Genomic DNA, 25,750 nt, shown 5'->3' with positions numbered 1-25,750 from the left:
GCAGAATTGGCCGAAGCGTGGAAAACACTTCGCTTTATTAGATTCTAATGCAAACGATAGAGGTGAATTGTTCTGCACAGAAACCCTCATTCTGCATTTTCAACATAAACTCTCATTTTAGCAGAACTTTATTTTTAGTGGGACTTCTGCAGTGTGCAAAAACAATGGTTTACTTTACAGAAAAATGAAGCTTTTGTCTGGGACACCCACTGCGTTCGTCACTGCTGTTTGATCACAACCTAAAAGACAGAAGGGATAGGTGTTTTCTCTTCCTCTTCCTCTGCTTTGAAAGCACGAGACACGCAAGCTTTTTGAAACTTGCAGCAACCATCTCCTGCTTGGCTCTGAGAAGATTAAACTCTAACGTTTGGGTTTATTTTCCTTAGATGCACTCAAGGTAATGTTTGGGGCAGAAATGACAAGTTCACAGCACAGATTCTAGTATTTATTTTTTATTAAATCAGCAGAATCATGTTGTGATCACAACCGTTACGCCAACATCGGACAAAAGCATAAACATCAACACGTAAAAACTGATCTTACAAAATCATATTGATTCAAAATGTACACGTAAAAGAACAAAATCACAGTTTTTTTCATAGAGACACTAAAATTCGATCAAATTTGTGTCTGTTTATTATCATTTAATACAAGTTTTACTTTAAGCACAAAGTCACACAAAAACCAAACATAAAAAAATGACGTCAAAATGAGCACAAACGTTTGAATTATTGTACAATTTCAGAGAAAATCACAGTGAAGGTGAAAACATTAAATGCATTTATTGGTTTTTGCTTACAAAAGAGTCTTCCACTCATAAATCAAAACAAACTGTTAGTTTTTAATTTGTGAATAAGATGCTTTGTACGTGCTTCACAGCTTTTAGCTTTTATTTTTGTCTTTTGTCTTTTTGATTTTTTTTTTAGCTAAATGACAATCCCACATTCTCTTTAATCACTCAACTTTCAGATCTACACACTTTGTTTTCTCCTCACGCCAGCGTCTCCTGAACATCCTCTCTTTCTTCCTATCTGGAGAAAAAAAAATTAAAATCCCTGAAATCTGCCTTTCTCGAAGTTTCTCAGTCTTTGACAGCTCTGCTTCTCACTCATTTTCCTGAGACTCGTAAATACTTTGTTTTTTGAACAGTTTGTCTTCAGCTCCTCGGCCTGTTTGCGACACTCTGCTCCTGCTCTTCCCTCTCCTGCTCCTGACCGTCTGAAACCGAGTCGGAGTCATATGACCGTCCGCAGCCTGTTTCACATTCCTCATCTGCTTCTGCATCGGACTCATATGATGTCTCTGACTGTAAGAGCCGCTGCTCCTGGTTTCCTCTCAGACCCACAGATTGTCTGTCTTCTGCCATCTCCCCGTCAGAAGACTCATCCACTGATCTTTTCTGGTATTTCTGTAGTTTCATCATCTCGCGTGGCCTCAGTTCATCGGTACGCTCCTGGCCTCCCTCCTTCCCCTCCGGGATGTACTGGTCCTCGCCTCCTGGCTCCTGCTGGTCCACCTCAGGGCTGTACTGACTCCTCCTGTACAAACTCTCCTCGTCCTCCTCCTGACAGGAGCTTCCAGGGACGCTCTCGCCATCAGACTGAGACAGACGAAGACTGGGCAAGCCCGAGGCTTTCTGGGAGAGGTCAAACGGCTCCTCTTGGCTGAAGGGGGAGAGAAGCCCCATTGGTGTGGACAGGCAGTACCTCCCTCTCTGGCGAAACACTGAAATAAAAGAATTTAGAATTACAATGGGCGACATGTACTGTAGAAAAAAATCAAAGTACTTAGAATATTTTCATCCTTACATCTTTCATCCAGGCCCCTGTCCATGACTCCATGTTTGACCTTCATGTGTCTGGTGAGGTTTCCCTTCAACGTGAACTTGCTCGGGCAGTAGAGGCATTTGAAGGGTTTGCTGTCCGAGTGGAGATGCATGTGGCCCATTAGGTTGTGCATTCTGTTAAACTCCTTCCCGCAAAGCTGAAAGACAAGCAATGCGTTGCCAGGCAAGTTAATGAGGTAAAAAGATAACTTCCAACAACTCGGAAGCCGATTGTCCTGCGTCTGCGTTCGATTCTCACATGAAAATCATCTACAACTAAATCGGGTTTTTAAGTTCACAAGCATCACTCATTCACTGGAATACCACCAACTGCAAACACCAAACATACGTGAGGGCTTTCTTGTTATGTTGCAACAAATTTTGCAGAGCTGCAGTTTGACATTTTTTATAACAGGTTTATTTGCTGGTGTAGACTCTCAGACATCAAGGCCATGACAAACCTAAAAAGTTTTTAAAAAACAGAGTGACTGGACTTCTGTTCTGCAGCAGATGTTTCGCTTCCCATCCTCTTCTGAGAAAAGCTCCCCGTATGGGGAACATAACGAATGTTGTTTTAGTTTTTATGTATTTTTGGATATAACATATGTTTAGGTTTGTGTCAGTGCCTCGTGTGTGGAGGTGCGCATTTATGTCAGTTTATAAATATATATATATATATAAATAATATGGTAGGACAATTTCTTTAGATTGAAGTTGTTTTTAGACAGCAGCAATCCTCCTAGGCTTGGATTAGGTGTTAGCTCATAGGTCTGGTCAAAATTTAACTTTTTTTCTCCAAACTGAGGTCATTCAAAGAGCTAGCTACAACAGGTAAGATATTAATTGTTCATGACATTTCCAGAGAACCTCAGTTCAGAAGACCTGAGCTATTTCTTTAAGTATAATATCAGGATCTGTTAGTATATCAGCAGCTCATTATCAGCTGGTATTTATTCTTTCATTTACATTTTTAAAAATTAATAAAAATGCCAAGTTTTTTAGATCTAGTTTTCAATTGTCCCAGTTGCCTCCTAACATCAACACTGTTACCTTGTTTCTAAGAATTTATTTATATTTTTATCATAGCAAATAGAGGTTAAACAACTCTGTAAACATGTTATTCTGTGAGCAAACTTTAGACACAAGAAGGAGTTTCTTTTCTTTTCTTCCTGTCTGGATATGAGTCTTATTCCAACTTAAAGACGTAAATTATAAATACATACCATGGGGGATGAGCGGGAAGCAAGTTTTCCAAAAGTATTTGCAAGCAAATACAAAAAAACCAAGATTTATGACTAAAAATAGTTATACTGTCAGATAAGTTACGGACGTTTAGGAGTTAGAGAATATTTAAAACCTCACCTAAACAACTATAAACTGTTGTAAACACTGAAAGCTTTTCAAAGCTAACATCAGTCATGTGTTATTTTTATTCCTCTCTTGTTAGTTGAGTAATTTTCTCAGAATGCAGAGCAGCAGAGCTACACGTAATCATGAATGAATGCAGGCTTTGGGACACACACCCTTTCTTCCTCTTTCTATCCTTGTTTTTCTCTTTTCCTCTCTGTCTTTTCCTCCTTCCCTCACACACACACACACACGCACACACTCACACACACAAGAAAAACAGAAAGCCTTAGAGACAGAACGCGAGAGGAAGCAGCAGTGAGACAGGGCCAGGAGGAGAACAGGGAAGGGCAACTCCTGCGCTGTCCTTCCTCTGCATTCTTTTTTATTAGGGTGGTCCTTTCCTTCAGGAGGAGAGAGGGACTGTAAACTGTCCAAGAGGACCGTGAGAAAACAGGAAGCCCCCTCGAGCAGCAGAGAAAGCGAGATGAAATCTATTTGCGGGCCCTGTTCTCCGGGGAGGCTGGAGGGGCCATTGTTAGAGAGGCGGTTTGTGCGGCGATATCCTTCCTATGGACAAGGAGGCTCCAACTCCCATAAGCCTCTCTGCTATCTGGTCATCGTCTTAGTCTTCGCACCAAACGCCAAGGTCAAACCAGACACCCCCAGAAATCGGGGGGGAATCTTTATCAGCAGCTCCATCGTTATGCTAACAGGTCAGATTGGTTCATTCTTAGAAAAAAGGCAGCGCATGATTCATGTCTTTACTTAAACACCTTAAAGTAAAAGGTCAGAATGCGTCAGCTGTTTTTGTTATTAGAGATGACCACTTATTTAAGGCTAGAGAATAATTACAGGCTGAATTTTAAAAATGGCAATAATATGCAAGAGATAAAGTTACTGTACAATTTTTATATATAGCCCCCCAAAATCTTCCCTTTTTTGCATTTAAATGATCAAGATTCACTATGACTCCAGACGCTTGTTGAACTTTACATGTCATTTTTCCTTGTGAGCAAAGTTTCTAATCGCCATGCACGTTCAAGGGTAATTCAGACAGAAAATGTTAAACTATGGCATTAATCAGTGACAGAAAGTGAAACCAAATCTCAAAACGCAGCTAAAAAGCCCTGTCTGACATTTGACTCACCTTGCATTTATAGGGTTTGATGTCCGAGTGGACAATCATGTGAGCCTTGAGAGTCTGCTTTTGGACGAAGCTCTTGAAGCACACGTGGCACTGGTAGGCCCGTATGTTGGTGTGGATGAGGACGTGGCGCTTCATGTTGGCCAGCAAAGTGAACTCACGACCACAGATGCGACACTTGTGCTCCTTTACTCCCTGAAGAACAACCGGATGACGTTTCGTTCAAAATGTGGACTTATGTAACTACCATTTGAAAATGTGCGTAAAATCATGCACTTAGAATGTCAGCATTTAATGATATAACCTTAAAATGAGAAGGTTTTCAAGGCTTCAAATAATGCAAGAACGTTTTTTTTAATGTGGAACAAACCCTGGAGATAATATGATTGGAAACACCCTACTTTTTTGCACCCAACCTCTGACAAAAACAGCGACAATTTTTCCTCTACCCTTTGTTTTGAACCTACTTTATGGGTGAGCGTGTGCTGTTTCAGGTGGTGTGACTGGATGAACTCCATCCCACACTCACTGCAGATGTACGGCCTGATGTCTTTGTGTTTCATCATGTGGTTCTGAAGCTGACTCGGATACTGGAAAGTCTTCTGACACTCTGTGCACCTGCAGAAACAGAAGGCAGTTCATATGTAGCCATACGCAGAGACAAAATGCTCAACTAGAACTTTCTTGAGATTCACTATGACAAATGATACAATATAATATGACATGATAAATGATACCAGACAATACAATATCATACAATACAATATAGTATATTATAATATACTTTTCTGTAAAGAGAAGCAGGATTTTTTTGCTCACCTGTACAAAGTTGGACCACGATGGACAGTCAGGTGCCTCTTCAGCTGGGCCAGCGTGGGGAAGTCCAGTCCACACTCCACACATACGTTCTCCTGCCCTTTCTCGTGCTTCAACTCATGGGCACGAAGCTCGCTGGGATAAGCAAAGCCTCTTCCACAAACACTACAACTGCAGGTGCCGTGGTTAAAGTCAGAACGGTGTAGACGTCGCGATAAAGAGTAAAAAATTCATCCGGCATGAATAACTCACCTGTATGGTTTCACGTCACTGTGCTGCATCATGTGTCTCTTCAGGTGGCTGGTCTGGGTAAAGGCCTTGTGACACACCTGGCACTTGTGGGGCCTCATGCCCTGGTGTGTGAGCAGGTGTGTGTGCAGGTGGCTCAGCTGCTTGAACAGCTTCCCACAGAGGTGGCACCCATGTGGCTTGATGCCGTTGTGGCCCAGGATGTGCGTGACCAGGTTGTACTTGGAGGTGTAGGACTTCTCGCACATCCGGCACTTCCATCGCTTCTGGTCCCCACCGACGTCCACATAGTAGCTGTCGTCCACGTGAATGTTGATGCCGAGCTTCTCGGGGTTGGTCCCCCCGCTTCGAGAAGCTTCGTCAGGGGCGGGCTGACTGGAGAGGCGACCCTCTCTGGGGTAAAAAGCACCGGGCGGGAGGTGCATGACGGGCCCAGGCATAAAGAAGGGATATGGGAAAGGACTGTGGGGGAGAGGGGGGAAGTAGGGAGGGTGGAGAAGGAGAGGGGAGGGGGCCCAAAGAGAAGAAGGACTTGGGGGCTCCTGCTTCACCTGCATGGGTAGATTCAAAGCTGGCGACCTGTGATGAAGCTGCAGCCTGTTGAGCTCAATCATCCCAGGAATTGGTTTAGAAGGCAAGGAGGAAACGGAGCGAGGTGGGAGGGAGAAGGGAAAGTGGGTGAGATCGGGTGTCTTCTTACTGCTGCTCTCTTCTGCCTCCTCTTCTTCTCTGTCAGGCGATTCGCCTCCATGGGGGTCCTTTTTGAGAGGAGCTCTTTTCTGTTTTTGGGATCTCTCCTTTTGAGCGTAACCGAAGCCAGGCATGGGAAAGAACGCTGGCCGGCTGAAAGCTCCGTAGGTGTCTGTGGAGGGCGACATGGTGGGGTAACTGGGCGGGGAGAATCTTGGGGGTTTGATATAAAGAGGGGCTGGGCCCAGGTAGAAGCTGTGCTGAGGTGTTTGTCTCAGCCTGTCTCTGAGGGGACTTCCACCTGGTGAGAGGTTCACTGAGTCTTTTTCCATCTTCTTTCTGCACAAAACAGGATGAGAAGTCGTTGATTTGAAATTCTGGGTGAAAGAGGTATAGATTTATTTGAAGTGAAGAGAAATTTAGATCTTTGGACCTTTGAATTTTACTTTTACCTTTCTATCGAGAGTGCAACCTCTAAAACAAACTGGAGACATGCTATTTTAAATCCATATTAGTATAAAAATTTAATCCTCAAAAAGCTCAATTGGCATTCATCTTACATATGGAAAAGTAAAGAAATGTTTTTTTGTTGATGTTGTTTAATTTTACATCTTAAACACATTCCTGATTATGTGTTTCTTTATTTTATTTGTTTTTACAAAAGAAAAAAAAAAACGAAGCTTCTGCAGATGATATGAGACAACACATGAAAATCTATGGATGCCGTAAAATTATATTCGGAGGAAAAACATGTAAACCTTGAATGCAAAACACAAATTTTCAGCCAAAATTACAACCACACCAAATTTTAGCTCAGTTTCTGTAAAACTGACTGAATTGTAGTCATTTCTGTGCTTTCAACGACCAGTTGGCTGTGGCAGCCATCTTGGATTAGGTTGACTCCAAAAGTTAATCAGTTGTAGATATAGATTCAGTGATTATTTCCTGAAAGTTTCATTAAAACCTGTCCAACACACACACACATGCACACACAGGCAATTACATTATCACCCACCTCTTTCCTTTCTGCCGTGATCAGTAACTACAGAAACACCAGGTGTTTGAGAAAATCTACATTTGGACTTTGCTCGTCCCTACCTGTCTCTGGTTTCTGTCGATGATGAGGAGCAGTTTCTCTGAAGAAGAGATGTAAGAGGGCGCAGTGTGGCGTCGACACCCACACCTCTCAGTGTTTAACCTGAAACAATTCACTTCTTCTTTTCTCACAGATCTCCTCCTTGTCTGAAATTAGGAAGTTCTCTGTGAAATGTTTACCTCTACCTTCTGCTACCTTTTCGCTTCTCCCTCTTTTTTCACTGCTCTGTTCATCTTTTTTTTTTTCGCAGTAATGATAGAACTTCCTCTTTTCTCTCCTTCGCTGGCAGTTCTACGGGACGTTTAAATCAGAATTTCTGCAAGCGGCTCAGTCATGTAACTAAAACAAAACAGTGAGGATAAACGACACCTGCACTTCATATTTCAAGTTCGTCGACTGTGATTGTGATGGGCATGGATGAAAAGATGATGATTCTCAAAGGGGAACTGTCTCACTTCTGCATGACATTCAAAATAGTGATTATTAATGTTGTTCATCACATCATCGTTCTATTTCTGTTAATAGTCTGCTTGTTATCACTGAGAATCTGCTAAATTCTGTTTCAGTCTGCCATCACGTCTTTAAGTTCATCGTTCTTACTGTTAAAATGAAGATGCATGTTGCTTTGTAAATGTTTGCAGCCAACAGTTTACCATTATGAGGTGTAAAACAAACAATTCAACATATTCAGTTCAATATTTTTACATTTTTAAGGTATATTCTTAAACTATTATTTTATTTTTGTCAAAAATACAAAAATGTGTTCCTGAATATTATAGATGCATGTCGTGATTTGGATTGTTTTTTTTTCACTGTTTAATGTTCTTGTTTGTTTGTTCAGCTTGCAGTTAATCTAAGGATTTTACTCGAGTTTGCTTTGGTATAAATGCATGGAAAGATGCTAAATTAATATCTGACAACATCAAAATAAAATTCTGCCATCTGTTTCAGTACTTTATGTCTGTATCTAGACTCATACTGTTGTTGATGATCGAAATTACTCCTAGAAGTGATGAGCTGGCTGCTGTTTTTGCAGAGGATCCATGACAGTTTATCTTTTAATTTGAGCAAATAAGAAAGTAGATTACTTTTAGGCAAAATATTTCTTATGTTAATGTGTAAAAGGTGATTTAAAGAAGTCTGATCCACATGCAGAATTCAAGTTGTTATGCAAAATGTCATTAAATCTCCTTCCAGGACTTTTAAATAGCCTCAAAAGCAAGATTTCATGTTTCATTTTCTCCTGGACACTATCCTGCTCCTCATCCTCGTCTCTTCTCCTGCTGAAGCTGCCTCTGTGCAGAGACCCCTGCCTGTTGCCTCACCGTGCATTCCAAGCAATCCATAAAAAGTGAAGCCCCTCCTCACGTGCCAGTCCGTGCCATGCGAGCGTGTGTCGGTGAGGCTGCAGCAGAGCCCTGTGTGCAACTTACCAGCCGAGTGGCTTCTCTGTGATGCTTTGGCTGAAGTGCTGCTGCGGCCGCTGCTGTACCTGAACCCTGAGTTCTCTTCCTCTTGCTCGTTCTGCAGCTCTCCTGACAATGAGCCGCCCGTCCACGGATAGCATTTGAAGTGACTTAAGAAAGAGAACAGGAACAATCACTTTGTTCTCATTTTTCAGATGAGTACCTTCGGAGAGAAGGAAGGAAGGGAGGGGAGAGGAAGTCAACAAGCCTAGTGCCTTCCTGCAGAAAAATAAGGAAACACTCAATAGACATCTCCATTTTTCTATGAAATAGGGATTTGAACAGATTTTGGAGGAACACAGGGAGGAGAGTAGGCACATTTCAACTGCTGAGAGCTGAGAGGTGACATAAAGTGATCACTATTCTTTATTTTGTTAACAAAATTATTTACAATGATTTTCTTTTTATATGGAAAACCTTTGAGTTTGTGTTGCACTGAAATCCTTTGATTCCAACTAATAAAGGCATAAATCTTATTTCAGGCACATAGTGGTACTAAGACAGCATTAAAAAGCCAACTTAAACACTAAATATAACACAATATAATATGATACGATGCAATGTGATACAATATAATACAAAGCAATTAAATATAAAACAATATAATGTAATACGATATGATACAATGCAATCCAATACTTTACCATAAAATATGATACATGATATGATACATAGGGATATAATGTGATACAATGCAATGCTATGTAATACAATAAAAAAATTATCTGAAGTGCATTTTTCATTTTTTGTCCGCAAAATGTCCTGTTCATTTACATGAAGTGGCAGGACTGAAAACTTGCCCCGTGAAATCTAAACAAACTCATATCTGTCTCCTTCTTAAGACAAAAGTTAGTGAGGGATATTATAAAGTCTTTACTGAAATGAGGTGGCAGTTAAAGAGGCAGTTTGAGTAATTGAGCTCATATCATTGTTGAGGTGAGGCTGACGTTTGTGGCCTGTGGTTGATCATTAGTTGTGTTAATTAGTTCATAAAAGCAATTAACCTCAGACCTGGACAATGTGTGTGTGTCAATTCTGATTGGGAATTAAGGACTTCATTAATAGAAAGGAAAGTTTGTCGATGTGTCTTCATTTGTTGTCTTCATTCAGATTAAAAATAAAAACGCTGATCCTCTGAGCCAACATGGTGGCTGGAGTTCAGAAACAGACCTCCTCTGAGGACCTTCAAGGCTCGTTTTTGCTTTCTTCCACTTAACATGGCAGGAAAATCTATCTTTAAAAGCCCAAAGAAATTCCCTGAAATCAATCTCTTTTTTTAATTAAAGCAGATTGAAGTTCTGCCACCCTTGTGACCGCTGATAATCTGGATAATTTCATCTCCACTTGCTCTCTTTGACCTCGCTGATTTTCCACCGACTCCGACATGCACAATCGCGCTCTTTTGGTAATGAACCTCAGCGAGAAAAGAACCAAATCGGGCAACACGTCCCCCTGACCCTTTGACCCGAACTTCAGCGGTCAACTTCATCTCCGGAGGTGACTGTCACTAAAACGTGCTCATTAAGGCTTTTTAAGTGGCTTTTGGCTTTCTGTGTCACTCTCACAACGGCATTTCTGAGGTATATAAGGCGTGTCGGCACCAAAGGGAAGACAGAGACTTCAGCAATCAGTTTGGAGCACCTTAAACAAGAAAATAAAGAAACGAGTGAGTAGATTTGATGTAGCTTGGATTTTACATAGAGAAAAGTCTGTTTCTGTTTTTAATTTTTCTTTTTTCTCATCAGAAATGAGTGGAGCTGCCGTGTCCTTGTGCCTACTTTTCATCCTGTCTGTATGTTCGGCATGTTACATCTCCAACTGTCCCATTGGTGGGAAGAGGTCGCTCATGGATGCACCACTGCGTAAGGTGAGCGCCTCTTATCAACCCTACCTTTGATTTTTAGGCTGCAGATTCTAACATAAGCATCAGCTCAAACTCAAACCTTAGAAATGTGTCTCCTGTAGCTTCAGAGAACTGATCTGCGGGCATAATTCATCCAGATTAACAAAAACCTGAACGGGAAATAGACAAAGATCTTAATTTGAGACACAAACTCAACTCGGAAACTTAAACCTAAAAGGTCACATTAACTATTGATAAATTCTTATATGATTTTTTTTTAGATTTCAACAAACAACAAGTCCAGTTTCTTATTTTCTTCCATCCATAGTGCATGTCCTGTGGCCCCGGAGATAAGGGCCGCTGCTTCGGCCCCAGCATCTGCTGCGGGGAGGGCCTGGGCTGCCTGCTGGGCTCCCCAGAATCGGCTCGCTGTGTGGAGGAGAACTACCTGCTCACCCCCTGCCAGGCAGGAGGGAGACCCTGCGGCTCTGAGGGGGGGCGCTGCGCTGCTTCAGGAGTCTGCTGTGATGCAGGTAAGACAACAGGACGCACAAGGAAACGTGTCTGAATTCGTACAAACTCTCGTTACTGTGAACGATACAGAGGCACTCGTAATTTTCTTTAACTACTCTGCAAGAAAGAGAGTTCTGTGGTCAGATATTTAAAACATGTCATTACAAAACAAACATTGTTAGGCGACAGAAAAGGTGTATATGTTGCTTTTTATTTATTGTGTTTAGGATTTGTGCACCAAGGATTTATTTGTGAGACAATTTCACAATCATAGAAGTTTGATCCTGTCTTTTATTAACGCAACGAAAAACAATAAAAGAAAAAAATAACCTTCAAAATTATGTTATCAGAGAAAGAAAATGCTATAACAGTTATTTAAATAGGAAATGTTTTGCTGAATAAAATAATACTTTTATGAAGTTAATTGCTGTATAAAAAGAATAAAACTTAAACTTCAAAACATGAAGCTATAAATGACTTGATTAAAATCTGGGAAGCTAAAATATCCGATTTGTAAATTGTCTTAAACATTTAAAAAGTGTGTAGTTTGTTCATGAATCCTGGTGCATTAAAATTAAAAACTTGAGTAGAAACGTTTTATTTTCGGTGCTTACGTGCTTTTCTAATAAAAGCTGAACAATGAATTCTGTCAGCAGCTTTCAGATTAACACAGTGGAGGCTCAGATGCAGTGAGATTAATTTTTTAAAATGCAATTAAATTGAAAAGTGCTTAAAATGAAAGCAACTTGACTTATTTTCTTGGTTTCTGAGACATTTCTCATCCTTTGAAAGGCTTTTAAAGTTCTGACTGGTGTTAAATTGATCTAAGTTGAACTAATCACACCTTCTGTGGTAAATGCATTATTCTTATTTTTTCCATTTCAACTAATTTAAATGTAAATGCAAAACGATACACATTTTAAAGGATTTGTTGTACAGGAAGTTAAACTAAATCTGTGAGGGATAAAAAGCTACAGTGAAACCTGTGCCTTGATTTTTTTCCTTTCTTTTGTGGCGTGTCCCTCAGAGAGCTGCACCACGGATCAGTCCTGCCTCGTCGAGGACGACACAGACGACCAGACGAGCCAGTTTGACGGCAGCGACCCAGGAGATGTCATCCTCAGGCTCCTGCACCTGGCCAGCCACACCTCTCACCGAATCCACCAATGAGCGACTCCCCCTCTCGGCTCCCTTTCCCGCTGTATAGTTGTGTTTCTAAATGTCTGTCATCACCTTTTGCTCTTTCTCTTGGAGTGCTTCTGTAGAGTGCCTTTGTTGAAATATTTTCATGTATGAAAATAGGGATGAAAGTGGACAGATCATCCAGATTTCTGCATAAATAAAGTTTGGAGAGAGTATAAAATGATGTTGCTTAGTCTTTCAAAGCCTCCCATTGTTGGTTTTTTTTCCTGCACACACTGAAGAACAAGTCAGCATTAGTCTTATCGCGCTCTGCATTCGATCATATTCCACGACTGGCTTCTATCTATCAGATCCTCACATGTGGTTGTTTGTACTTTCTTGGCAACTCCAGTGACTCTGTATCACTGTTGCAACCTTTAGGGTGATTATCTTGTCACCTTTGATCCCCTCTTTGTTATCTTCTTGGCTGCAATATGTTCACTTGTAGGATTAAGGTCAAACTAATTCATTTCAAACACAACAGGGTAAAAAAAACACACAAAATACAGTTAAAATACAGATTACAGATGACTTTAGGCTGTGCTTAATAAGACTTCTTGGTCAAATAGAGGGTTCTATGAAGAAACCTCTTTTTACTCTTCAAAAATCTTACCTTCAGAGATGAGATCACCTGATCAAAGTTCCTTTGAAATCAAATTTGGACCATAGGTCATGCTGCAGATTTATGACCAGCAGCTGGTGAAAAAGCACTAAACCTTCTTAAAAAAAGAGAAAAATTTTAGATTTAAACAACCAGAGGACAATAAATTTGCTAAAGGGAAATATTCCTTGACGGTTATTTATTTATTTTTCGTTATTTTTTTAAAATAAATCCCTTAAATTAATTTGCTTGATATTTTTTTTACTGCCTTCATTTTTACAGATGACATTCAACACATAGATAGAAACATCTTAAATCTTCAGGCGCTTATGAGTCTCGTATCATAAAAATGTGCAAATAAAGATGAAGAAAACAGACAAAAAGAAACGACAGATTAAAGAAAGTAGAGAAAGATGTAGAATAAATAAAGAAAGGTCAAAAACAAAAAGGAAAAATGTAAAGAAGGGACAGAAATCAGCAAATATTGAAGGAAGAAGAAACTTCTAGTCCTGTCTGCAGTTTTTGGAGTATGTCATCATCCATCAATGAGTGCAAATTTTTTGACCCTTAATCACATTTATTTAATTCAAAGGACTGTGTCGCCTTTCCTGCTTTCTCCTATGCATTAAGGATTGCTAAACTTGAGTCAAACTGCTTTGTGCTTCTTTTATCTGTCCTCTGGCACCTTTATCTGCTGTGGTCGATCCTCTCTGTTGCAGCACAGGATGACCTACAGCTGCCTTAATTTGAGTCACCTGAGGTTAATCATTGAGCTCCTGCAGTTGGAGAGTATAAAATAGGCGGATCGCTGCTCCTTACTCTACCTTCACTGTCTGCCATCATGTCTTTCTCTGGAAAATACCAGCTGGAGTCTCAGGAGAACTTTGAGCCTTTCATGAAGGCCATTGGTGAGTCTGGAGTTTCTTTGCCTCTGCTTTCAAACTGTGGCTGTTCAGCCCTTTTAACCAAAGGCCCTCTGTCGCAGGGCTTTCTGACGAGCTCATCCAGAAAGGAAAAGACATCAAGAGCATCTCTGAAATTCAGGAGACTGGCGACCACTTCAAGGTGACGATCACTACTGGCTCAAAGGTCATGGCCAACGAGTTCACAATCGGCCAGGAGACTGAGCTGGAGACTATGACTGGAGAGAAGGTCAAGGTAAAGAAACTTTTTTTAAGTGGGGGGGGGGGGGGAGAGAAACCCTGAAATTTAGCCTTGGTGTATAAACTTGTGTACCCTCTAATAGGGAGTGGTTGTACGAGACGGCGGCAAGCTGAAGGTTTCTCTGAAAGGAGTTGAGTCCGTCACAGAAATGATGGATCCGAACACAATTGTTAATGTAAGTTTTGTTTGTGTGCGTGAGAAGAAAATGGCTCGTTCTTTAATGTTGCTAATTTAACCTTCCCTTCTCTCCACAGACAATGACTGTTGGTGGAATTGTATACAAGAGGATAAGCAAGCGCATGTAACTATATACACTTGGGAGGAAAATAAATAATGGTAAAAGCAAAAACCTGTGGCTAATTTAATGAATCTCAATGCACCTGACAAAGGTGGTGGTCAATGACTTGCAAGACTGCGGATCATCAGGATAAAGCTTTGAGCAATGCAGCTTGTGCAATAACACTTAAAGGCCTTAGCTAAGGTATTATGGGTGGGCTTTTTGTGAAAGAAAAAAAAAACACAGAAATTGACTCAAATCAATATCTGATTTGAAGTCTCATATTTGCATTACTTGCTCCCATTTTCAAAATGCTGTAGGCATTTCCCCAAGCTTTAAAAATGCATACTGGTAACTCCATACATGACTTAATTTGGGGCTACTGTAACCATACTACATGTTACTATGAAATACTTCATTTGATAGGTCAAAGGCTAAGAATATTTTGGGTAATATACTTCTGGTTGGTGAAAGAGGTTGAATGATTTGCCTGGCGGGGATGAACAAATGACACTTGGCCTGAACAGAGACTTTGCCTCTGTACTTGCAGTCAGAGTGCTTTGTCAGCTTACAAATCCCTTCAAAAATCACCAGGCTATTTTTGAGGAGTTCATTTCAGAAGCAGTGATAGATTTAGGTGAACACTTAAACATTTTGCTCTCCCAGAAATGGTTCACCTTCTCATGTGTGGGGAGGTGCAAAGTATTCTTTGTACCCTAAGAATGCTCACCCCAGTTTAGCTTAAAATTTCTTTTTTTGACCTCAAAGCCCTGCAGTATAATGGTGCAGAGCGACCTGGTTTAACATCTGAGATTAAAGCAGCTGTCGTTCACTTTCAGTCACTAAGTTCTACATCACAAGTCTGAGAAGACATTTTTAATGAAACTACAAAATGTGAGCAACACAAATTGGTCATATGACTAAAAAGTATAGAACACACTGAAATCTGTTTACAGTAAACAAAAGGATTGCTCTGTAACAGTCCCGTATTTAAGCTGCTACTTCCGGTGGAAAAGATTCTTGATCCCCTCCTCCACAGACCTGGGCTCGTGCAGCATGGTCATTGGTTTGTTTTTCAGAGCTGCTTCTCTCATGCTGTAGTAAACGTACTCGTTCTCCTTGAACATCCGCAGCTCCATCTCTGTCTGAACGCGCATCGCCTGTGGAGAAATCCCAATGAAGACGTCATTGCTCCAAAACATTTTGGAGATGGCTATAGCTTACAGTGAATCTAAATACAATTTGACACCAATAAATTCTGATTTTGCAGAAGACAAACTGGAACTTCACCACTTGGGGGCAGTACAAATTACAAACAGTCTTTCATAAAAACTAGAGTATTTATTAAAGAAAATAAAAGCTTACTGGACGTAATGCACAGACTGAGTGATTATACGTTGTTTACCTCAAGATCCTTGGTGATGGGGTGTGTTGGACCATGCGTGACCATGAGGATGGCGTAGGCCTTGCAGATCATCCCGTGCCCGATTTCTATCAGTCCAGCCTGCCAGTGTGTCACTCCTGCTCGCATAGCTGCCATACCGAGAGCAGGGTTGTTCGGGTGGTACAGTTTCCTGCCAGAAATAAGAGATTTGTGTTTGTTTTATTAGGATTTTCATCCTAAAAAAACTTGATGTTTGCCAATGCAATCAGTTTTATGATGGACCTGAGGTGCAAAGCCTGGCAAGCTTTTCAGAAACACTGATTTTGGTGTTTGCACTCACATGTATCCATCCACCATTTTGCGGGCGTATTCTGCGGCTTCTTCGAAGTTCTGCAGGTAAGCTTTGACCTCGCTCATCGTGCTCCACATCCTCAGCAGGTAGATGTGAGTGTCAGCCAGAATTGGCTCGGTCTTCTCAATGCAATCCCTGCAGATTTTCGACACCTTAAGAGCAATAAGACAAAAGAAAAGCACGAGTTAGTTCTTTTAAAAGTACATTAATGTTTGTCATTTGGCGTCGCAGATGATCTTTTTTTTAATACCTCGTGGTAGTCACCGTTTAACCGAGCCTTGTCCATCTTATCCATCATTTGGAAGCAGTAATCTGTTGCCTCCTTCACCTGCTCATCTGAAGGCTGTAAGGGTGGAGAGAATGATCAAATGTTCCACAAAAAAGCTAACAACAAACCAACAAAGAAAAGGTTAATGAAATATTGACTTTTAAGTGTCTGTGTATTCTTTATTAAATCAGATGGGCCTTGCCTTGATACATAAAACTTGGAACCTGATCATTTTTTTTATCTGGAAAAGACCTTTGCCCTTTTTTAACAACCTTGTCCGGGACTTTAGGCAAAAAAAAAAAAATGTTCTCCTGGAAAACATTCTGTAATAAGTGACCTTATCAGACACTCAAATTTAGCATATAATCAAGTCTATACTCAAACCTTGACTGAGATGGCTGCTAACAAAAAGGAATTTTAATGTTTGCGGTTCTTTGTAAAGGTTATTAAAAATGAATAATAACGTCTTTCCAATACCATAGTTTGGAGGAAAAAGAGATGAACTGAACTGAATAAGCTAACAGCTACTCCGGTCTAGACCAAAATGGATAGCTGGTGTCTTGAAACAACTCCAAGCTAAAAGCAAATTTTAATAAACTTTACATTATTCTGAGTATTACGTTACACTAATATTTACATAGAATTTGATGGTTATTTGCAGCAGAGGTTAGCTGTAGTACTTCCCCTGCAGCCCGGGGCACTTCCTGCATGAATATCATAATGTTTCTAGGAAATAAACTTTCCTAGTATCTGGGACCTGGTGCCTATCTCCAGCGGTCACTGTGCAGAAGGCGGGGTACACAGGGACAGAGAGACACAAACGGACAAACAACTATTCATGCTTTCACTCACACATGCGACCTTCTGCACCGCTGTGCCACACTCAGAGTATCCACGTAGTGCAAAACTGATGTCAGAGTAAAAGTTATTAAAATAGCATTTGCATAAACCTCAATGACATTTTTGACATTGAGGTTGTTTTAAAATGGCAGCTGTTCCCTTTGGTCTTGGCCCCGTTCGAGCTAGCTGTTAGCTCATCAATCATATCAGAATTAAACTCTGTTTCTCCAAAGTGGGGCTGTTCAAAGAGCTATCTACAGCAGGTAAGATGGTAATTGTTCATAACCTTTTCAAAATATCTGCAATATCATTTTACATGAATGTTGAGCTTTTTCTCCATTAGTGAGGGCCATCAAACATTTAAACATGCTTTGTATGTGAAGTGAAAGTTATAGGATGTAAAATCAGCTATTTATGTTAAAACTGTAAAGTGCAACTACAGACTTTGTTTCGAGCCAAATAAACTTGAAATTAGTCATTTTTATCCACTTTGTCCTTTACTAACCGCTTCAAGTAAATGCACTGAAAGACAAATCCACTTGTGAGTTATCTTTGCTTAAAATAGTCGGTAGTTCTGCTTCTCGTATGTCATTCTGTTCTTATCGGTCCTGTCGTTTCTAAATGTGGCTCGAGCGTTTGGCCCTTTTTGCCACCAGGGGAGTAAAATCAGAGGCACAAACCTTGACTCCGTCCACCTCCTTCCCCCCCATCTTCACATCATCGTGGGTTTTGTTCTTGCAGTGTTCGCACGTGCAGTCAAAGTAGTACTGCGTTTTCAGAAGCCTCCGTCTCTCCTCCGACAAATTCAAGTAGTCCACGTAGGAGACAGTGAGCTCCTCTCCTTCTGCAATTTTACCCAAGGAGCGCAGCTCGATCCTGAAGATGAGGAACACAGTCAGTGATAGATATTTGAAACAAAAAACACATGCAAAGTATTTTTAGGTGCCCTTTAATTCACAGATTATGACTGATGTTGAAACACTGCTCCATAATGTGCCTTTCTGTCTAGTCAGTTCAGATGATTGAGATCAGTGAGCATCTAATAAACTATAACACACTTTATTTCACAAAACTGGTGATTTTGTGACTTCACTGCTTGATCGAAATGTAATGTAAAGGTGCTATATGTGAGAATTCTATTTTTAAAGTTCAGCGTCTGCTGACTTGTTAGCTTCCTCTTTAACTAACGCCACAATGATCAGGGCGATGTATCCCAAAACCTAGACAGTGGATTAAGCCAGGATTTTCTTGAGAAATAGCCACCTGTGATCTTCCTTCATATGGTTCTGTGAGGCCATGGGTGGACTCCAGCTTCACTGTCTACGACCTGCAGCTGCTGATGTTTCTCTCTGAAACCCTGGTTATCTTAGCTTAGCAACACCAGAGACATATTTTACCTGGTGTAAGTTGTTCTTTAGCTTACAGCAGATCTTTTCCAAAAGAAAAAAATCAAGAAATACTGTTGCCAGCTTCAGTATAAGAGTATATATTTTGGAAACATTCGGTATTTGCTCAAAAAGCAGCTGAGTAACATCAAGAAGCACCACCAAAGCAAACTAGCTAATTGGTTGGCAATAACTGAACCTTTACAATTAAATTCTGTCAGATAGCACCTTTAAAAAAGGCCTAAGTGAAAATGTTATATGATGTTAGAGGTGAACTATTAGTAAAAGCTTCTGACATAGCAGTCTGTATTTTCACAATAAGCAGAAAAATGAAGTGAGAAACCAGCAGCACACAAGTAAAACTTTGTGTGTTGATCTGACAAGAGGTTAGAAAGATATATGTTGATGAAAAGAGGGAAAAAAGAATATTATGGTAGCCTTTTGTTAAACAACAATAAAACCAGTAATTGTTAGAGCATTCAGGTGGTGTCACACTGACCAAAGTGAACTCTAAAAAAAGAGGCAGAAATGTTTTATTGCTACAAACGATGCACAGGGTTATGTGCATATGAAATGTTTATTAGAGTTCTAATCTTTACTTGAAAGACTTCGGTTGAGGTAACGCACCTCTGTTGAGAATGAAATACAGTACTCACAGCCGATTGACTGAAAGACAAACAGGTAGTTTTACCCCAAATGATACTTGACAAATACACAAACTGCACACAAACAACAAAATGCACATGACGACAAATCAGCACAAGCTTCTAAACACTGAGGACTTTTATGCTTTCATTGAATTAAACTCATTTACATCTAAATGCAAACAACAACATTGAGGGAACATGTGTCACTGAGAGTTTTTTTTGTTGTTGTTGTTGTTCTCAGTTTTTGTAACTTACTTGCCGTGGTTGAGGATCACGGTGCAGTTTGGCCAGCAGTCGTGGTTAACCAGGCACAAGTTTGGGAAAAGACCGACTCCGACCGCCTGAAGACCCTTCTGGTCGCTCACAGAGAAGCCGTTGCAGTTGATCTGGAACATTCAACGTAAAAAACTTCAATCTTAGTGGGAAAATAAAGTCAGCACGAATAACTCAAAGGTCTGGTTTAGAGTTTTCACACAGTTATTTTACCTATTTTTTAGTTTTTTAAATTGAATGTGCTCGACCACATTGAGCAATTACCAGGGAAAACAAAACTCATATGGAGTTAGGATTAAACTAACAATAAATATCTTCTTGTTTGACATTTACTGACTATTTTAGCTTGTCAAATAAGCCAGTATTATTCCAAACACTGAAGCTGTACCTATAACACTGTGATAAGGGTGTGGTAACAGATATTGCTTGGCTTTGACTCGTAATAAAACAGCTGGGAACGCTAGACCGGCCCACTGGAACCAGAAATAAAGTCTGGATAGTCCTTATCACTTTTACGACTCAGTATTTGTTTATCTCATCGGCACACTGTACAAATTGTTAGGCAAAAGTTGTTACTAGATATTTATAAAATGTGTAGATAATAAATTTGTTAATCAAGTATTAGGAGCCACAGCTTAACTCCAGGAGGAGCCCCTGTTTCGGAGCGCCACTAACAGTTTAACACCCACAATATGTTATGTATGAGGACGCACCACTCCAAATATGTGTGAGATGTCGTCAATTAGGTGCTGCTTGCTGGTTCGGGGCCAGTAGTCCAGGAAGTTGTGGACGTCCACTTTTAACTCCTTCAAATCGTGTTCTTGCATGTCGTTGATGTGGTCCTCCAGCTCATCCAGCGTGGTCAGCTGCATGTCGGACACCATGCTGCCCTCCTTATCGAGGCGCCACAGGACCCGGGCCACCAGTCTGACCAAAGGAAACAACAGCGGAGGAGAGGTCACACAGGGTCACGGTGAAATTAGATAAATGTGTATGTTTTTTTGTTTAACCATATTTTCTTCTGCTTCCACTCACCGGATGTTCTCATTTGGTACTTTTCCATAAGCTTTGATGGCACCACATTCCACTTTGTGCTCGGGCCAGGCGGCGCGCTGGCAAGTTCGGTCACAGTAATGAGCAAATTTGCACTGGGCACACCTCTGGAGCTTTTCTTGCCTGCGGAAACAGCTGTGGCAAATTCGCTCTGCGAGGCTGCAGGGAAAGGAGAAGGGGAAAAATATCAATATGTCAGAACGAACAGAAACAAAAGCCTGAATGACGGCCGTCAAACATGCGCTAAACATTACCGAAGACCACCAGACCTACCACTGATTAACTTTTGGAGTTAACCTAACTCAAGATGGCCGACAGCTAATCAACCTTTGCAAACACAAAAATGGCTATAAATCAGTCAGTTTTATAGATGCTGAGCTAACATTTGGCGTGGTGGTATCTGAGACTAATCCCCACGACAAACAAGTGCAAGAAATCATTTAAAACTTTGGCATGTAAGCCAGCAGGTGATACACATTCCTTCAAGGAACACTAGGCCTTTTATTTTCATGTTTCCATCAGATTAAAGACAACTTTTCAGTTTTCATTGAAGTAATGAAGTTTTTCTTCTATCTTTCTAATTTATATAATCTCAAAATATTCTTAGCCTATCAGGAAACTTGGTTCCATAAAAAACTTGGACTTTGAGTGGAGATTTTTTTCTCCCACATGTTACCTGTTGTTAAAGCTACGATAACTGTGTGAAAGGAGATTATTCCAAGTAGGCAGCAGCATTTGGCCAACCAAACACATTTTACAATATTTAATTTACTACCTGTGTTGTTTAAACGCTGCTAACTGACGATTATGAGGAAGCATTGTGTAAGAAAATGACTTCAAACCACTAAAAAATACCTGTCGAGTCTTTGAGAAGAGAAAATATATAACATATTGTGGCTAAAATGTAAGAAAAAACATTTAAATATCCTCCTGATGGTCAAATTTCACTGTCACTGATAATCCACACCTATCATACCTGTCAAACACAACAGCTGCAATACTGGCCTCAGAGAAAATAACATCTCCAGCCCAAAACTCCTTGGCGGCCTTCAAGCCCCTTCCTTTCCCAGGTGAGTCGAATATCACCACGCTTTCCATCGGTGCTCCGTTTCCTGTGACTTTTCTGAATGAAACGTGGTCTGAGAAGAGAAGAACGTTACACCAGGGAGAGAGAGAGAGAGAGCTCAAGGACTCGTACACTAATCTATGTTCTTCAATGACAACTGAACATTCCTCCCTCGAGGTACTAAAATAGCCGAGCGCCACTCGAACTGTACCACCGGGCGTAGAAGGTGGGATGGGACTGAGCTCTCCCATTAGATTACAAAGACACTAAAAGTCTTTAGTCCTGTGTGAACACCTGTCAGTCTCTCAGATCTGTTCATTTTCTTCCCTTTCTGCTGACATTTTTAGCATTTCAGCCCCATCACCTGACAGAAACTCCCACACCCCCATTCAGGAGTTGGTAGGCTCCCTAACCCCACGGGTTATTTTCGTCCCTCAGTTGGGCCTGTCCGTCAGGAGTTGGTGGTGATGCTGAACAGCTGCTCAAGGTTTGTGGAGAAGCTGAGCTCCACACGGTTCTGGTTCTTTCTCCAACATGTTCTCCATGTGCACACGTTGTGCCACGACAGAGCTATTTCCTTTCACATAGTGATGGTGTCAGACCCTCACACTTAAAATCCAGGCCGTGCAGCTTTTCTTCTTCACTGCATGAGTCTGTAAAGATCATTACTTGCAATTAACTGTTCATTTCAGCATTAACTCATTGGTTCCTGATTGTTTTTTTACATCAGAGTGAGCAAACTTTTTTATCGAACGTTTTCTCATCACTTTAAATCAGTGAAAACTTTACAGACAGTTTACAGCCTCAAGATTATATCCATTTGAATGTTTATTTTGCATTTAAAGTGTCCCTAACAGTAAAAAAGAAAAAAGTACATGAAGAAGAGAGGAAATTAGTTGCGGCAGGGGGATTTTTTTACTGATTTAAACAAATTACAAAAGTACAATTTGAGTCATTTCTTATAAAAACAGTGATATTATTGGAATAAATCCTCTCCACGCAGATTACATGCCTAATTTAGGCCATTTTATCAACAAGATAACAAAAACATTCACACCTTATTCAAGATACACACAAATTAAAGCCCATTTTGAAAGAAATTAACAATTTTTCTCGTTTCAAAAAGATGGCCAATCTTGGATTCCAACCAATTATATTTCAGTAATCAAACAGGATTGTTTTATTCCGCTTCGAAGCATTACCCCAAACAAAACAAAGTATGGAGAACAAAAGCAAACAGGCAGGGGGAAGACACAAACTACTAAGAATGTTCCAAGTTTTAGAGGTTTTATGTCTCATCTCCACAGAGAATAAAACCCTGTTCTGTGGAATAAAATGCCGGCGCCCTCTGGTGGTCAGTGATGAGCAGAGCAACCCAGAGAAAAGCTGAGATTTCTCCAGCATGGTTGCATCAGTGTTGCAGCTGTGAACCTCAGCATGAGCCCCCGAGTCCTGCAGACAGACAGCACCGCCACCTCATGGACAGGCAGCCGGATTTCAGCAGACAGAAGAAGAGCTGCTTCCACTTGTTGGTGGGCTCTCTGTAAACAACGATTGAAACGTGGGATTACACCAGGAAATAATTTCATAGATAACAATTGAAAGGCTTGTTCAGATTCAGAGCTGTTTTTGTTTGTAAAAAGTAAATATTTATCATAACCTGTAGTGGAAAATCCTTTGCTTAAATCATTATCGTTTTAAAGGCTCACGCTTATGCAACACTAACGAGCAGAAAAAAGGCACCAAAAAAATTCAGATACATTTATTTATTGTCTCATTTTGAGTCATACATATTTTATTGTTTACTGATTAAATATGGGAGCATCCACTCTTTGTGTAGAAATGATGCATTTCATTTCTCAATAATTCATTTCAGGTGTTTAATTCACAATCAGTTTTATGTTTCTTTATCTGATGTAAGATGCTAAGAAAAAGAAAACACAGTGAAATAAAAAATGTTTTTTGTAACTGTGTGAGTGATTGTGCAAACTTTAGGAAGTGTTTTTTGACAAAACGGGGGTTTAATTTCAAAATTGTGCCTAGGCAATCATAAAAAACTGTATATGACAACCAAATACAGTTTTTTACAAGTTATAGTGGTGCATAAGTTTTCACAAAAATGTGTCATTTTGCAAACTATATGGGGTTGTGTTTTGAAAAAAGTGGTGTGTGTTTTAAAAATTGTGCCAAAGCAAATGATTAGTAAAATAATCTGTAAAGGTATAATTGTCAAGCTGATCTGCTTGACAATTACAGAAGTTTACATCCAAGTTTACTTTCAATAGACTAGTTAGTAAAGTTGAATATTTTATATTAATCTTAACAAATTGCATTAAATGTCAGGTTTAGTGGTTTATAGGACCCAAGGATGCAGACCTGCCTGAGGATTCGATGAGCAGAAAAGATTCAATGTAAAAAAATAAATTAAAAAGTGGTGATAGGGCGGCAAATTCAAAAGAAGCCAAAAGCACGAGGCAGGGAACATACCAAACTGACTGACTGCAGAGAGGTGAGGGGTGGGAGAATGAATAGGCTGTGACTGATGAGGTGAGCGGTGACAACTGAGGAGCACAGCGACAGAGGAACCGTGCCGACTGAGGAGACACACGGAAACACAAGAGACTCCAAAACAACAAGGAGACATCCGAGCGACAGAACCAGCCATTACCTTTACCTGCTTGTCGTGGGGAGCTGGTGCCTGTGTGAGAGGGGGGAGGGAGTCCATCACAGAGACACGTGGAGACAAGCAACCATTCACCCTCTCACTCACACCTGGGGACCATTTAGAGTTACCCAATAACCCAACAGGCATGCTTTTGGTCTGCGGGTGGAAACCGGAGCAGCCAGAGTAAAGCATGCTCGGGGAGAACATGTAAACTCCTCTCAGAAAGGCCTCAGGCCAGGAGGCGATCCAGCGACCTTCTCGCTGTGTAGCGTCAGCTTTAACCACTGCCCCACCATGCCACCTGGCAACAGAACTGAAAACAGTAAATAATACACACCAAAAAAACACAATCAAAGGCAACTTTACTCCTTTTTTTTTAAAGAACATTTTGGGTTTCATCCATCCATCCATCCAGGGGAGTATCTGCCTCCATGGTTTGTTTGGGGNGGGGGGGGGGTCCTCTGGATGGATGCCAAAAGGGGGCGTTGGTATCATGCAGCCGAAGGGGGCGGGGCCAGAGGTGGGTGTGTGTCTCTCAGCTGATGCGCGTATCAACCGACCGACTCCATCATCAGCATCCGACTCTGACAGCGGTCGAAGCCAGCCGAGCCGGACCCGGAGCGCCTCCGAGCAGCACCGGCCGCCGCCCGCCCGCCCGCGCCCCCCTCGCAGCACCGCTCCCCGGGGCTGCCATCTTACCGCGCGGCGGGCTTCAGACCAGTGAGTAGCCTTTGATGATGACGGAGCGCCAGGATGCTACAATCGGTAAATCAAAGCTTGCTGCATGATACGTCGTCAATGTCAACGACGCCGCGCGCTCTCATCCAGATCATTGTTGTTATTGTTACCGTCATCCTCGTTTTCTCGGCGAGGCTCGCGCGGTTGGTTGGTTTGGTTTTGGGCTTTTTTTTTTTTTTTTTTTTTTGTGTTTTTTTTCTTCCCCCCTTTTCTGTCACAGGCCTGTAGCGAGTAATTGTTTGGGAGCGCAGCGGATTCAGGGCTCGATGCGGATGCTGTAAAGCCGCCCTTGCCGCCCAGGGATGCAGAGAAAAGGGAGAGCAGGGAGTCGTGAGGGGAGGGAATTGAGGCAGAGCAGCACATATATAGCCTCTGTATTTTACTACTACTATTATTCATCCAAGTGGAAGTAAACCTCGAGTAAATGGGCTGAGAAGGGGAGGTGCATGGCATGACTGCATCCCTATCTATCTATCTATCTATCTATCTATCTATCTATCTATCTATCTATCTATCTATCTATCTATCTATCTGAAACAGGTCGATTTTCTGGTGGAAAATTGTCTAACTACCTTGCTGTTCGGTGTAGCCGAGGGCTCAAATACATTCATGTAGACTGCAGCATAAACATTTTGTTCTTCCTGTTCACACGCATGCAGACTGTTTATCTGGTCCACCAGATGAAATAATTCAGACACCAGTCTGGGAATAAAAATCCTGCTTTGATGAAGGCTGGAGCTATAGGAGGCCCATTCACTTTACGGCCATTTATTTTTATTTTTTATTTATTTTCTTTGATTTGTGCTGATGCCGAAGAATTTGTTTTGCTGTTGTCAAAAGGCAGGAACTAAAAAAAAAAAAAA

The 25,750-nt window shown here is 41.0% G+C and overlaps 4 protein-coding genes across 7 annotated transcripts; 2 read left to right on the top strand and 2 right to left on the bottom strand.

Moving 5' to 3' along the window:
• Window positions 1-436: 436 nt before the first annotated feature.
• Window positions 437-8,750, bottom strand: znf366 (zinc finger protein 366). Of its 3 annotated transcripts, none has more exons than XM_017412121.3 (7): window positions 8,604-8,750; window positions 5,388-6,413; window positions 5,139-5,306; window positions 4,787-4,937; window positions 4,323-4,514; window positions 1,809-1,983; window positions 437-1,725 (listed from the first exon to the last, which is right to left on the bottom strand). In XM_017412121.3, exons 2-7 carry the CDS (start codon window positions 6,404-6,406, stop codon window positions 1,157-1,159), a joined length of 2,274 nt encoding a protein of 757 aa, XP_017267610.1. In that variant the 5' UTR covers window positions 6,407-6,413; window positions 8,604-8,750; the 3' UTR covers window positions 437-1,156. The 3 variants fall into 3 exon arrangements, with proteins under 3 accessions (XP_017267610.1, XP_017267611.1, XP_037835858.1); XM_017412122.3 differs by lacking the exon at window positions 8,604-8,750 and adding an exon at window positions 7,173-8,570; XM_037979930.1 differs by lacking the exon at window positions 8,604-8,750 and adding an exon at window positions 7,090-7,194.
• Window positions 8,751-10,122: 1,372 nt separating this feature from the next.
• On the top strand, window positions 10,123-12,373 carry LOC108233571 (isotocin-neurophysin IT 1). The gene is made up of 4 exons (XM_017412123.3): window positions 10,123-10,302; window positions 10,382-10,503; window positions 10,808-11,012; window positions 12,020-12,373. Exons 2-4 carry the CDS (start codon window positions 10,384-10,386, stop codon window positions 12,160-12,162), a joined length of 468 nt encoding a protein of 155 aa, XP_017267612.1. The 5' UTR covers window positions 10,123-10,302; window positions 10,382-10,383; the 3' UTR covers window positions 12,163-12,373.
• A 1,196-nt stretch (window positions 12,374-13,569) lies between these two features.
• LOC108233778 (fatty acid-binding protein, liver-type) lies at window positions 13,570-14,288 on the top strand. Its single transcript, XM_017412459.3, has 4 exons — window positions 13,570-13,683; window positions 13,761-13,933; window positions 14,022-14,114; window positions 14,194-14,288. Exons 1-4 carry the CDS (start codon window positions 13,617-13,619, stop codon window positions 14,242-14,244), a joined length of 384 nt encoding a protein of 127 aa, XP_017267948.1. The 5' UTR covers window positions 13,570-13,616; the 3' UTR covers window positions 14,245-14,288.
• Window positions 14,289-15,077: 789 nt separating this feature from the next.
• Window positions 15,078-21,643, bottom strand: smyd1b (SET and MYND domain containing 1b). Of its 2 annotated transcripts, XM_017412458.3 has the most exons (10): window positions 21,395-21,643; window positions 20,401-20,577; window positions 20,079-20,292; window positions 19,348-19,478; window positions 19,073-19,111; window positions 17,741-17,936; window positions 16,203-16,295; window positions 15,941-16,104; window positions 15,622-15,790; window positions 15,078-15,376 (listed from the first exon to the last, which is right to left on the bottom strand). In XM_017412458.3, the coding sequence occupies exons 1-10, from the start codon at window positions 21,514-21,516 to the stop codon at window positions 15,215-15,217; spliced, it is 1,467 nt and encodes a 488-aa protein (XP_017267947.1). In that variant the 5' UTR covers window positions 21,517-21,643; the 3' UTR covers window positions 15,078-15,214. The 2 variants fall into 2 exon arrangements, with proteins under 2 accessions (XP_017267947.1, XP_017267946.1); XM_017412457.3 differs by lacking the exon at window positions 19,073-19,111 and having other exon boundaries at window positions 15,215-15,376.
• Between the last annotated feature and the right edge of the window lie 4,107 nt (window positions 21,644-25,750).

Source organism: Kryptolebias marmoratus, linkage group LG1, assembly GCF_001649575.2.
Source record: "Kryptolebias marmoratus isolate JLee-2015 linkage group LG1, ASM164957v2, whole genome shotgun sequence".
Classification (NCBI taxonomy): domain Eukaryota; kingdom Metazoa; phylum Chordata; class Actinopteri; order Cyprinodontiformes; family Rivulidae; genus Kryptolebias; species Kryptolebias marmoratus.
The sequence above is the reverse complement of the archived record's forward strand: the minus strand, read 5'-3'. Positions and strand labels throughout refer to the sequence as shown.

Bases quoted from the DNA above. Each gene is read 5' to 3' on its own strand.
- znf366 (XM_017412121.3), bottom strand. From the start codon at position 6,406: ATGGAAAAAGACTCAGTGAACCTCTCACCAGGTGGAAGTCCCCTCAGA. The intron at 4,515-4,786 runs GTAGGTTCAAAA...GTTGTTCTTCAG, and splicing joins AGCACACGCTCACCCATAAA to GGAGTAAAGGAGCACAAGTG. The intron at 1,726-1,808 runs GTAAGGATGAAA...CTTTTATTTCAG, and splicing joins CAGGGGCCTGGATGAAAGAT to TGTTTCGCCAGAGAGGGAGG.
- LOC108233571 (XM_017412123.3), top strand. From the start codon at position 10,384: ATGAGTGGAGCTGCCGTGTCCTTGTGCCTACTTTTCATCCTGTCTGTA. The intron at 10,504-10,807 runs GTGAGCGCCTCT...TTCCATCCATAG, and splicing joins TGGATGCACCACTGCGTAAG to TGCATGTCCTGTGGCCCCGG. The intron at 11,013-12,019 runs GTAAGACAACAG...CGTGTCCCTCAG, and splicing joins AGGAGTCTGCTGTGATGCAG to AGAGCTGCACCACGGATCAG.
- LOC108233778 (XM_017412459.3), top strand. From the start codon at position 13,617: ATGTCTTTCTCTGGAAAATACCAGCTGGAGTCTCAGGAGAACTTTGAG. The intron at 13,934-14,021 runs GTAAAGAAACTT...ACCCTCTAATAG, and splicing joins TGACTGGAGAGAAGGTCAAG to GGAGTGGTTGTACGAGACGG. The intron at 14,115-14,193 runs GTAAGTTTTGTT...TTCTCTCCACAG, and splicing joins ATCCGAACACAATTGTTAAT to ACAATGACTGTTGGTGGAAT.
- smyd1b (XM_017412458.3), bottom strand. From the start codon at position 21,516: ATGGAAAGCGTGGTGATATTCGACTCACCTGGGAAAGGAAGGGGCTTG. The intron at 20,293-20,400 runs GTGAGTGGAAGC...TCCTTTGGTCAG, and splicing joins GTACCAAATGAGAACATCCG to ACTGGTGGCCCGGGTCCTGT. The intron at 16,296-17,740 runs GTTTGTGCCTCT...CCACCCTTACAG, and splicing joins AGGAGGTGGACGGAGTCAAG to CCTTCAGATGAGCAGGTGAA.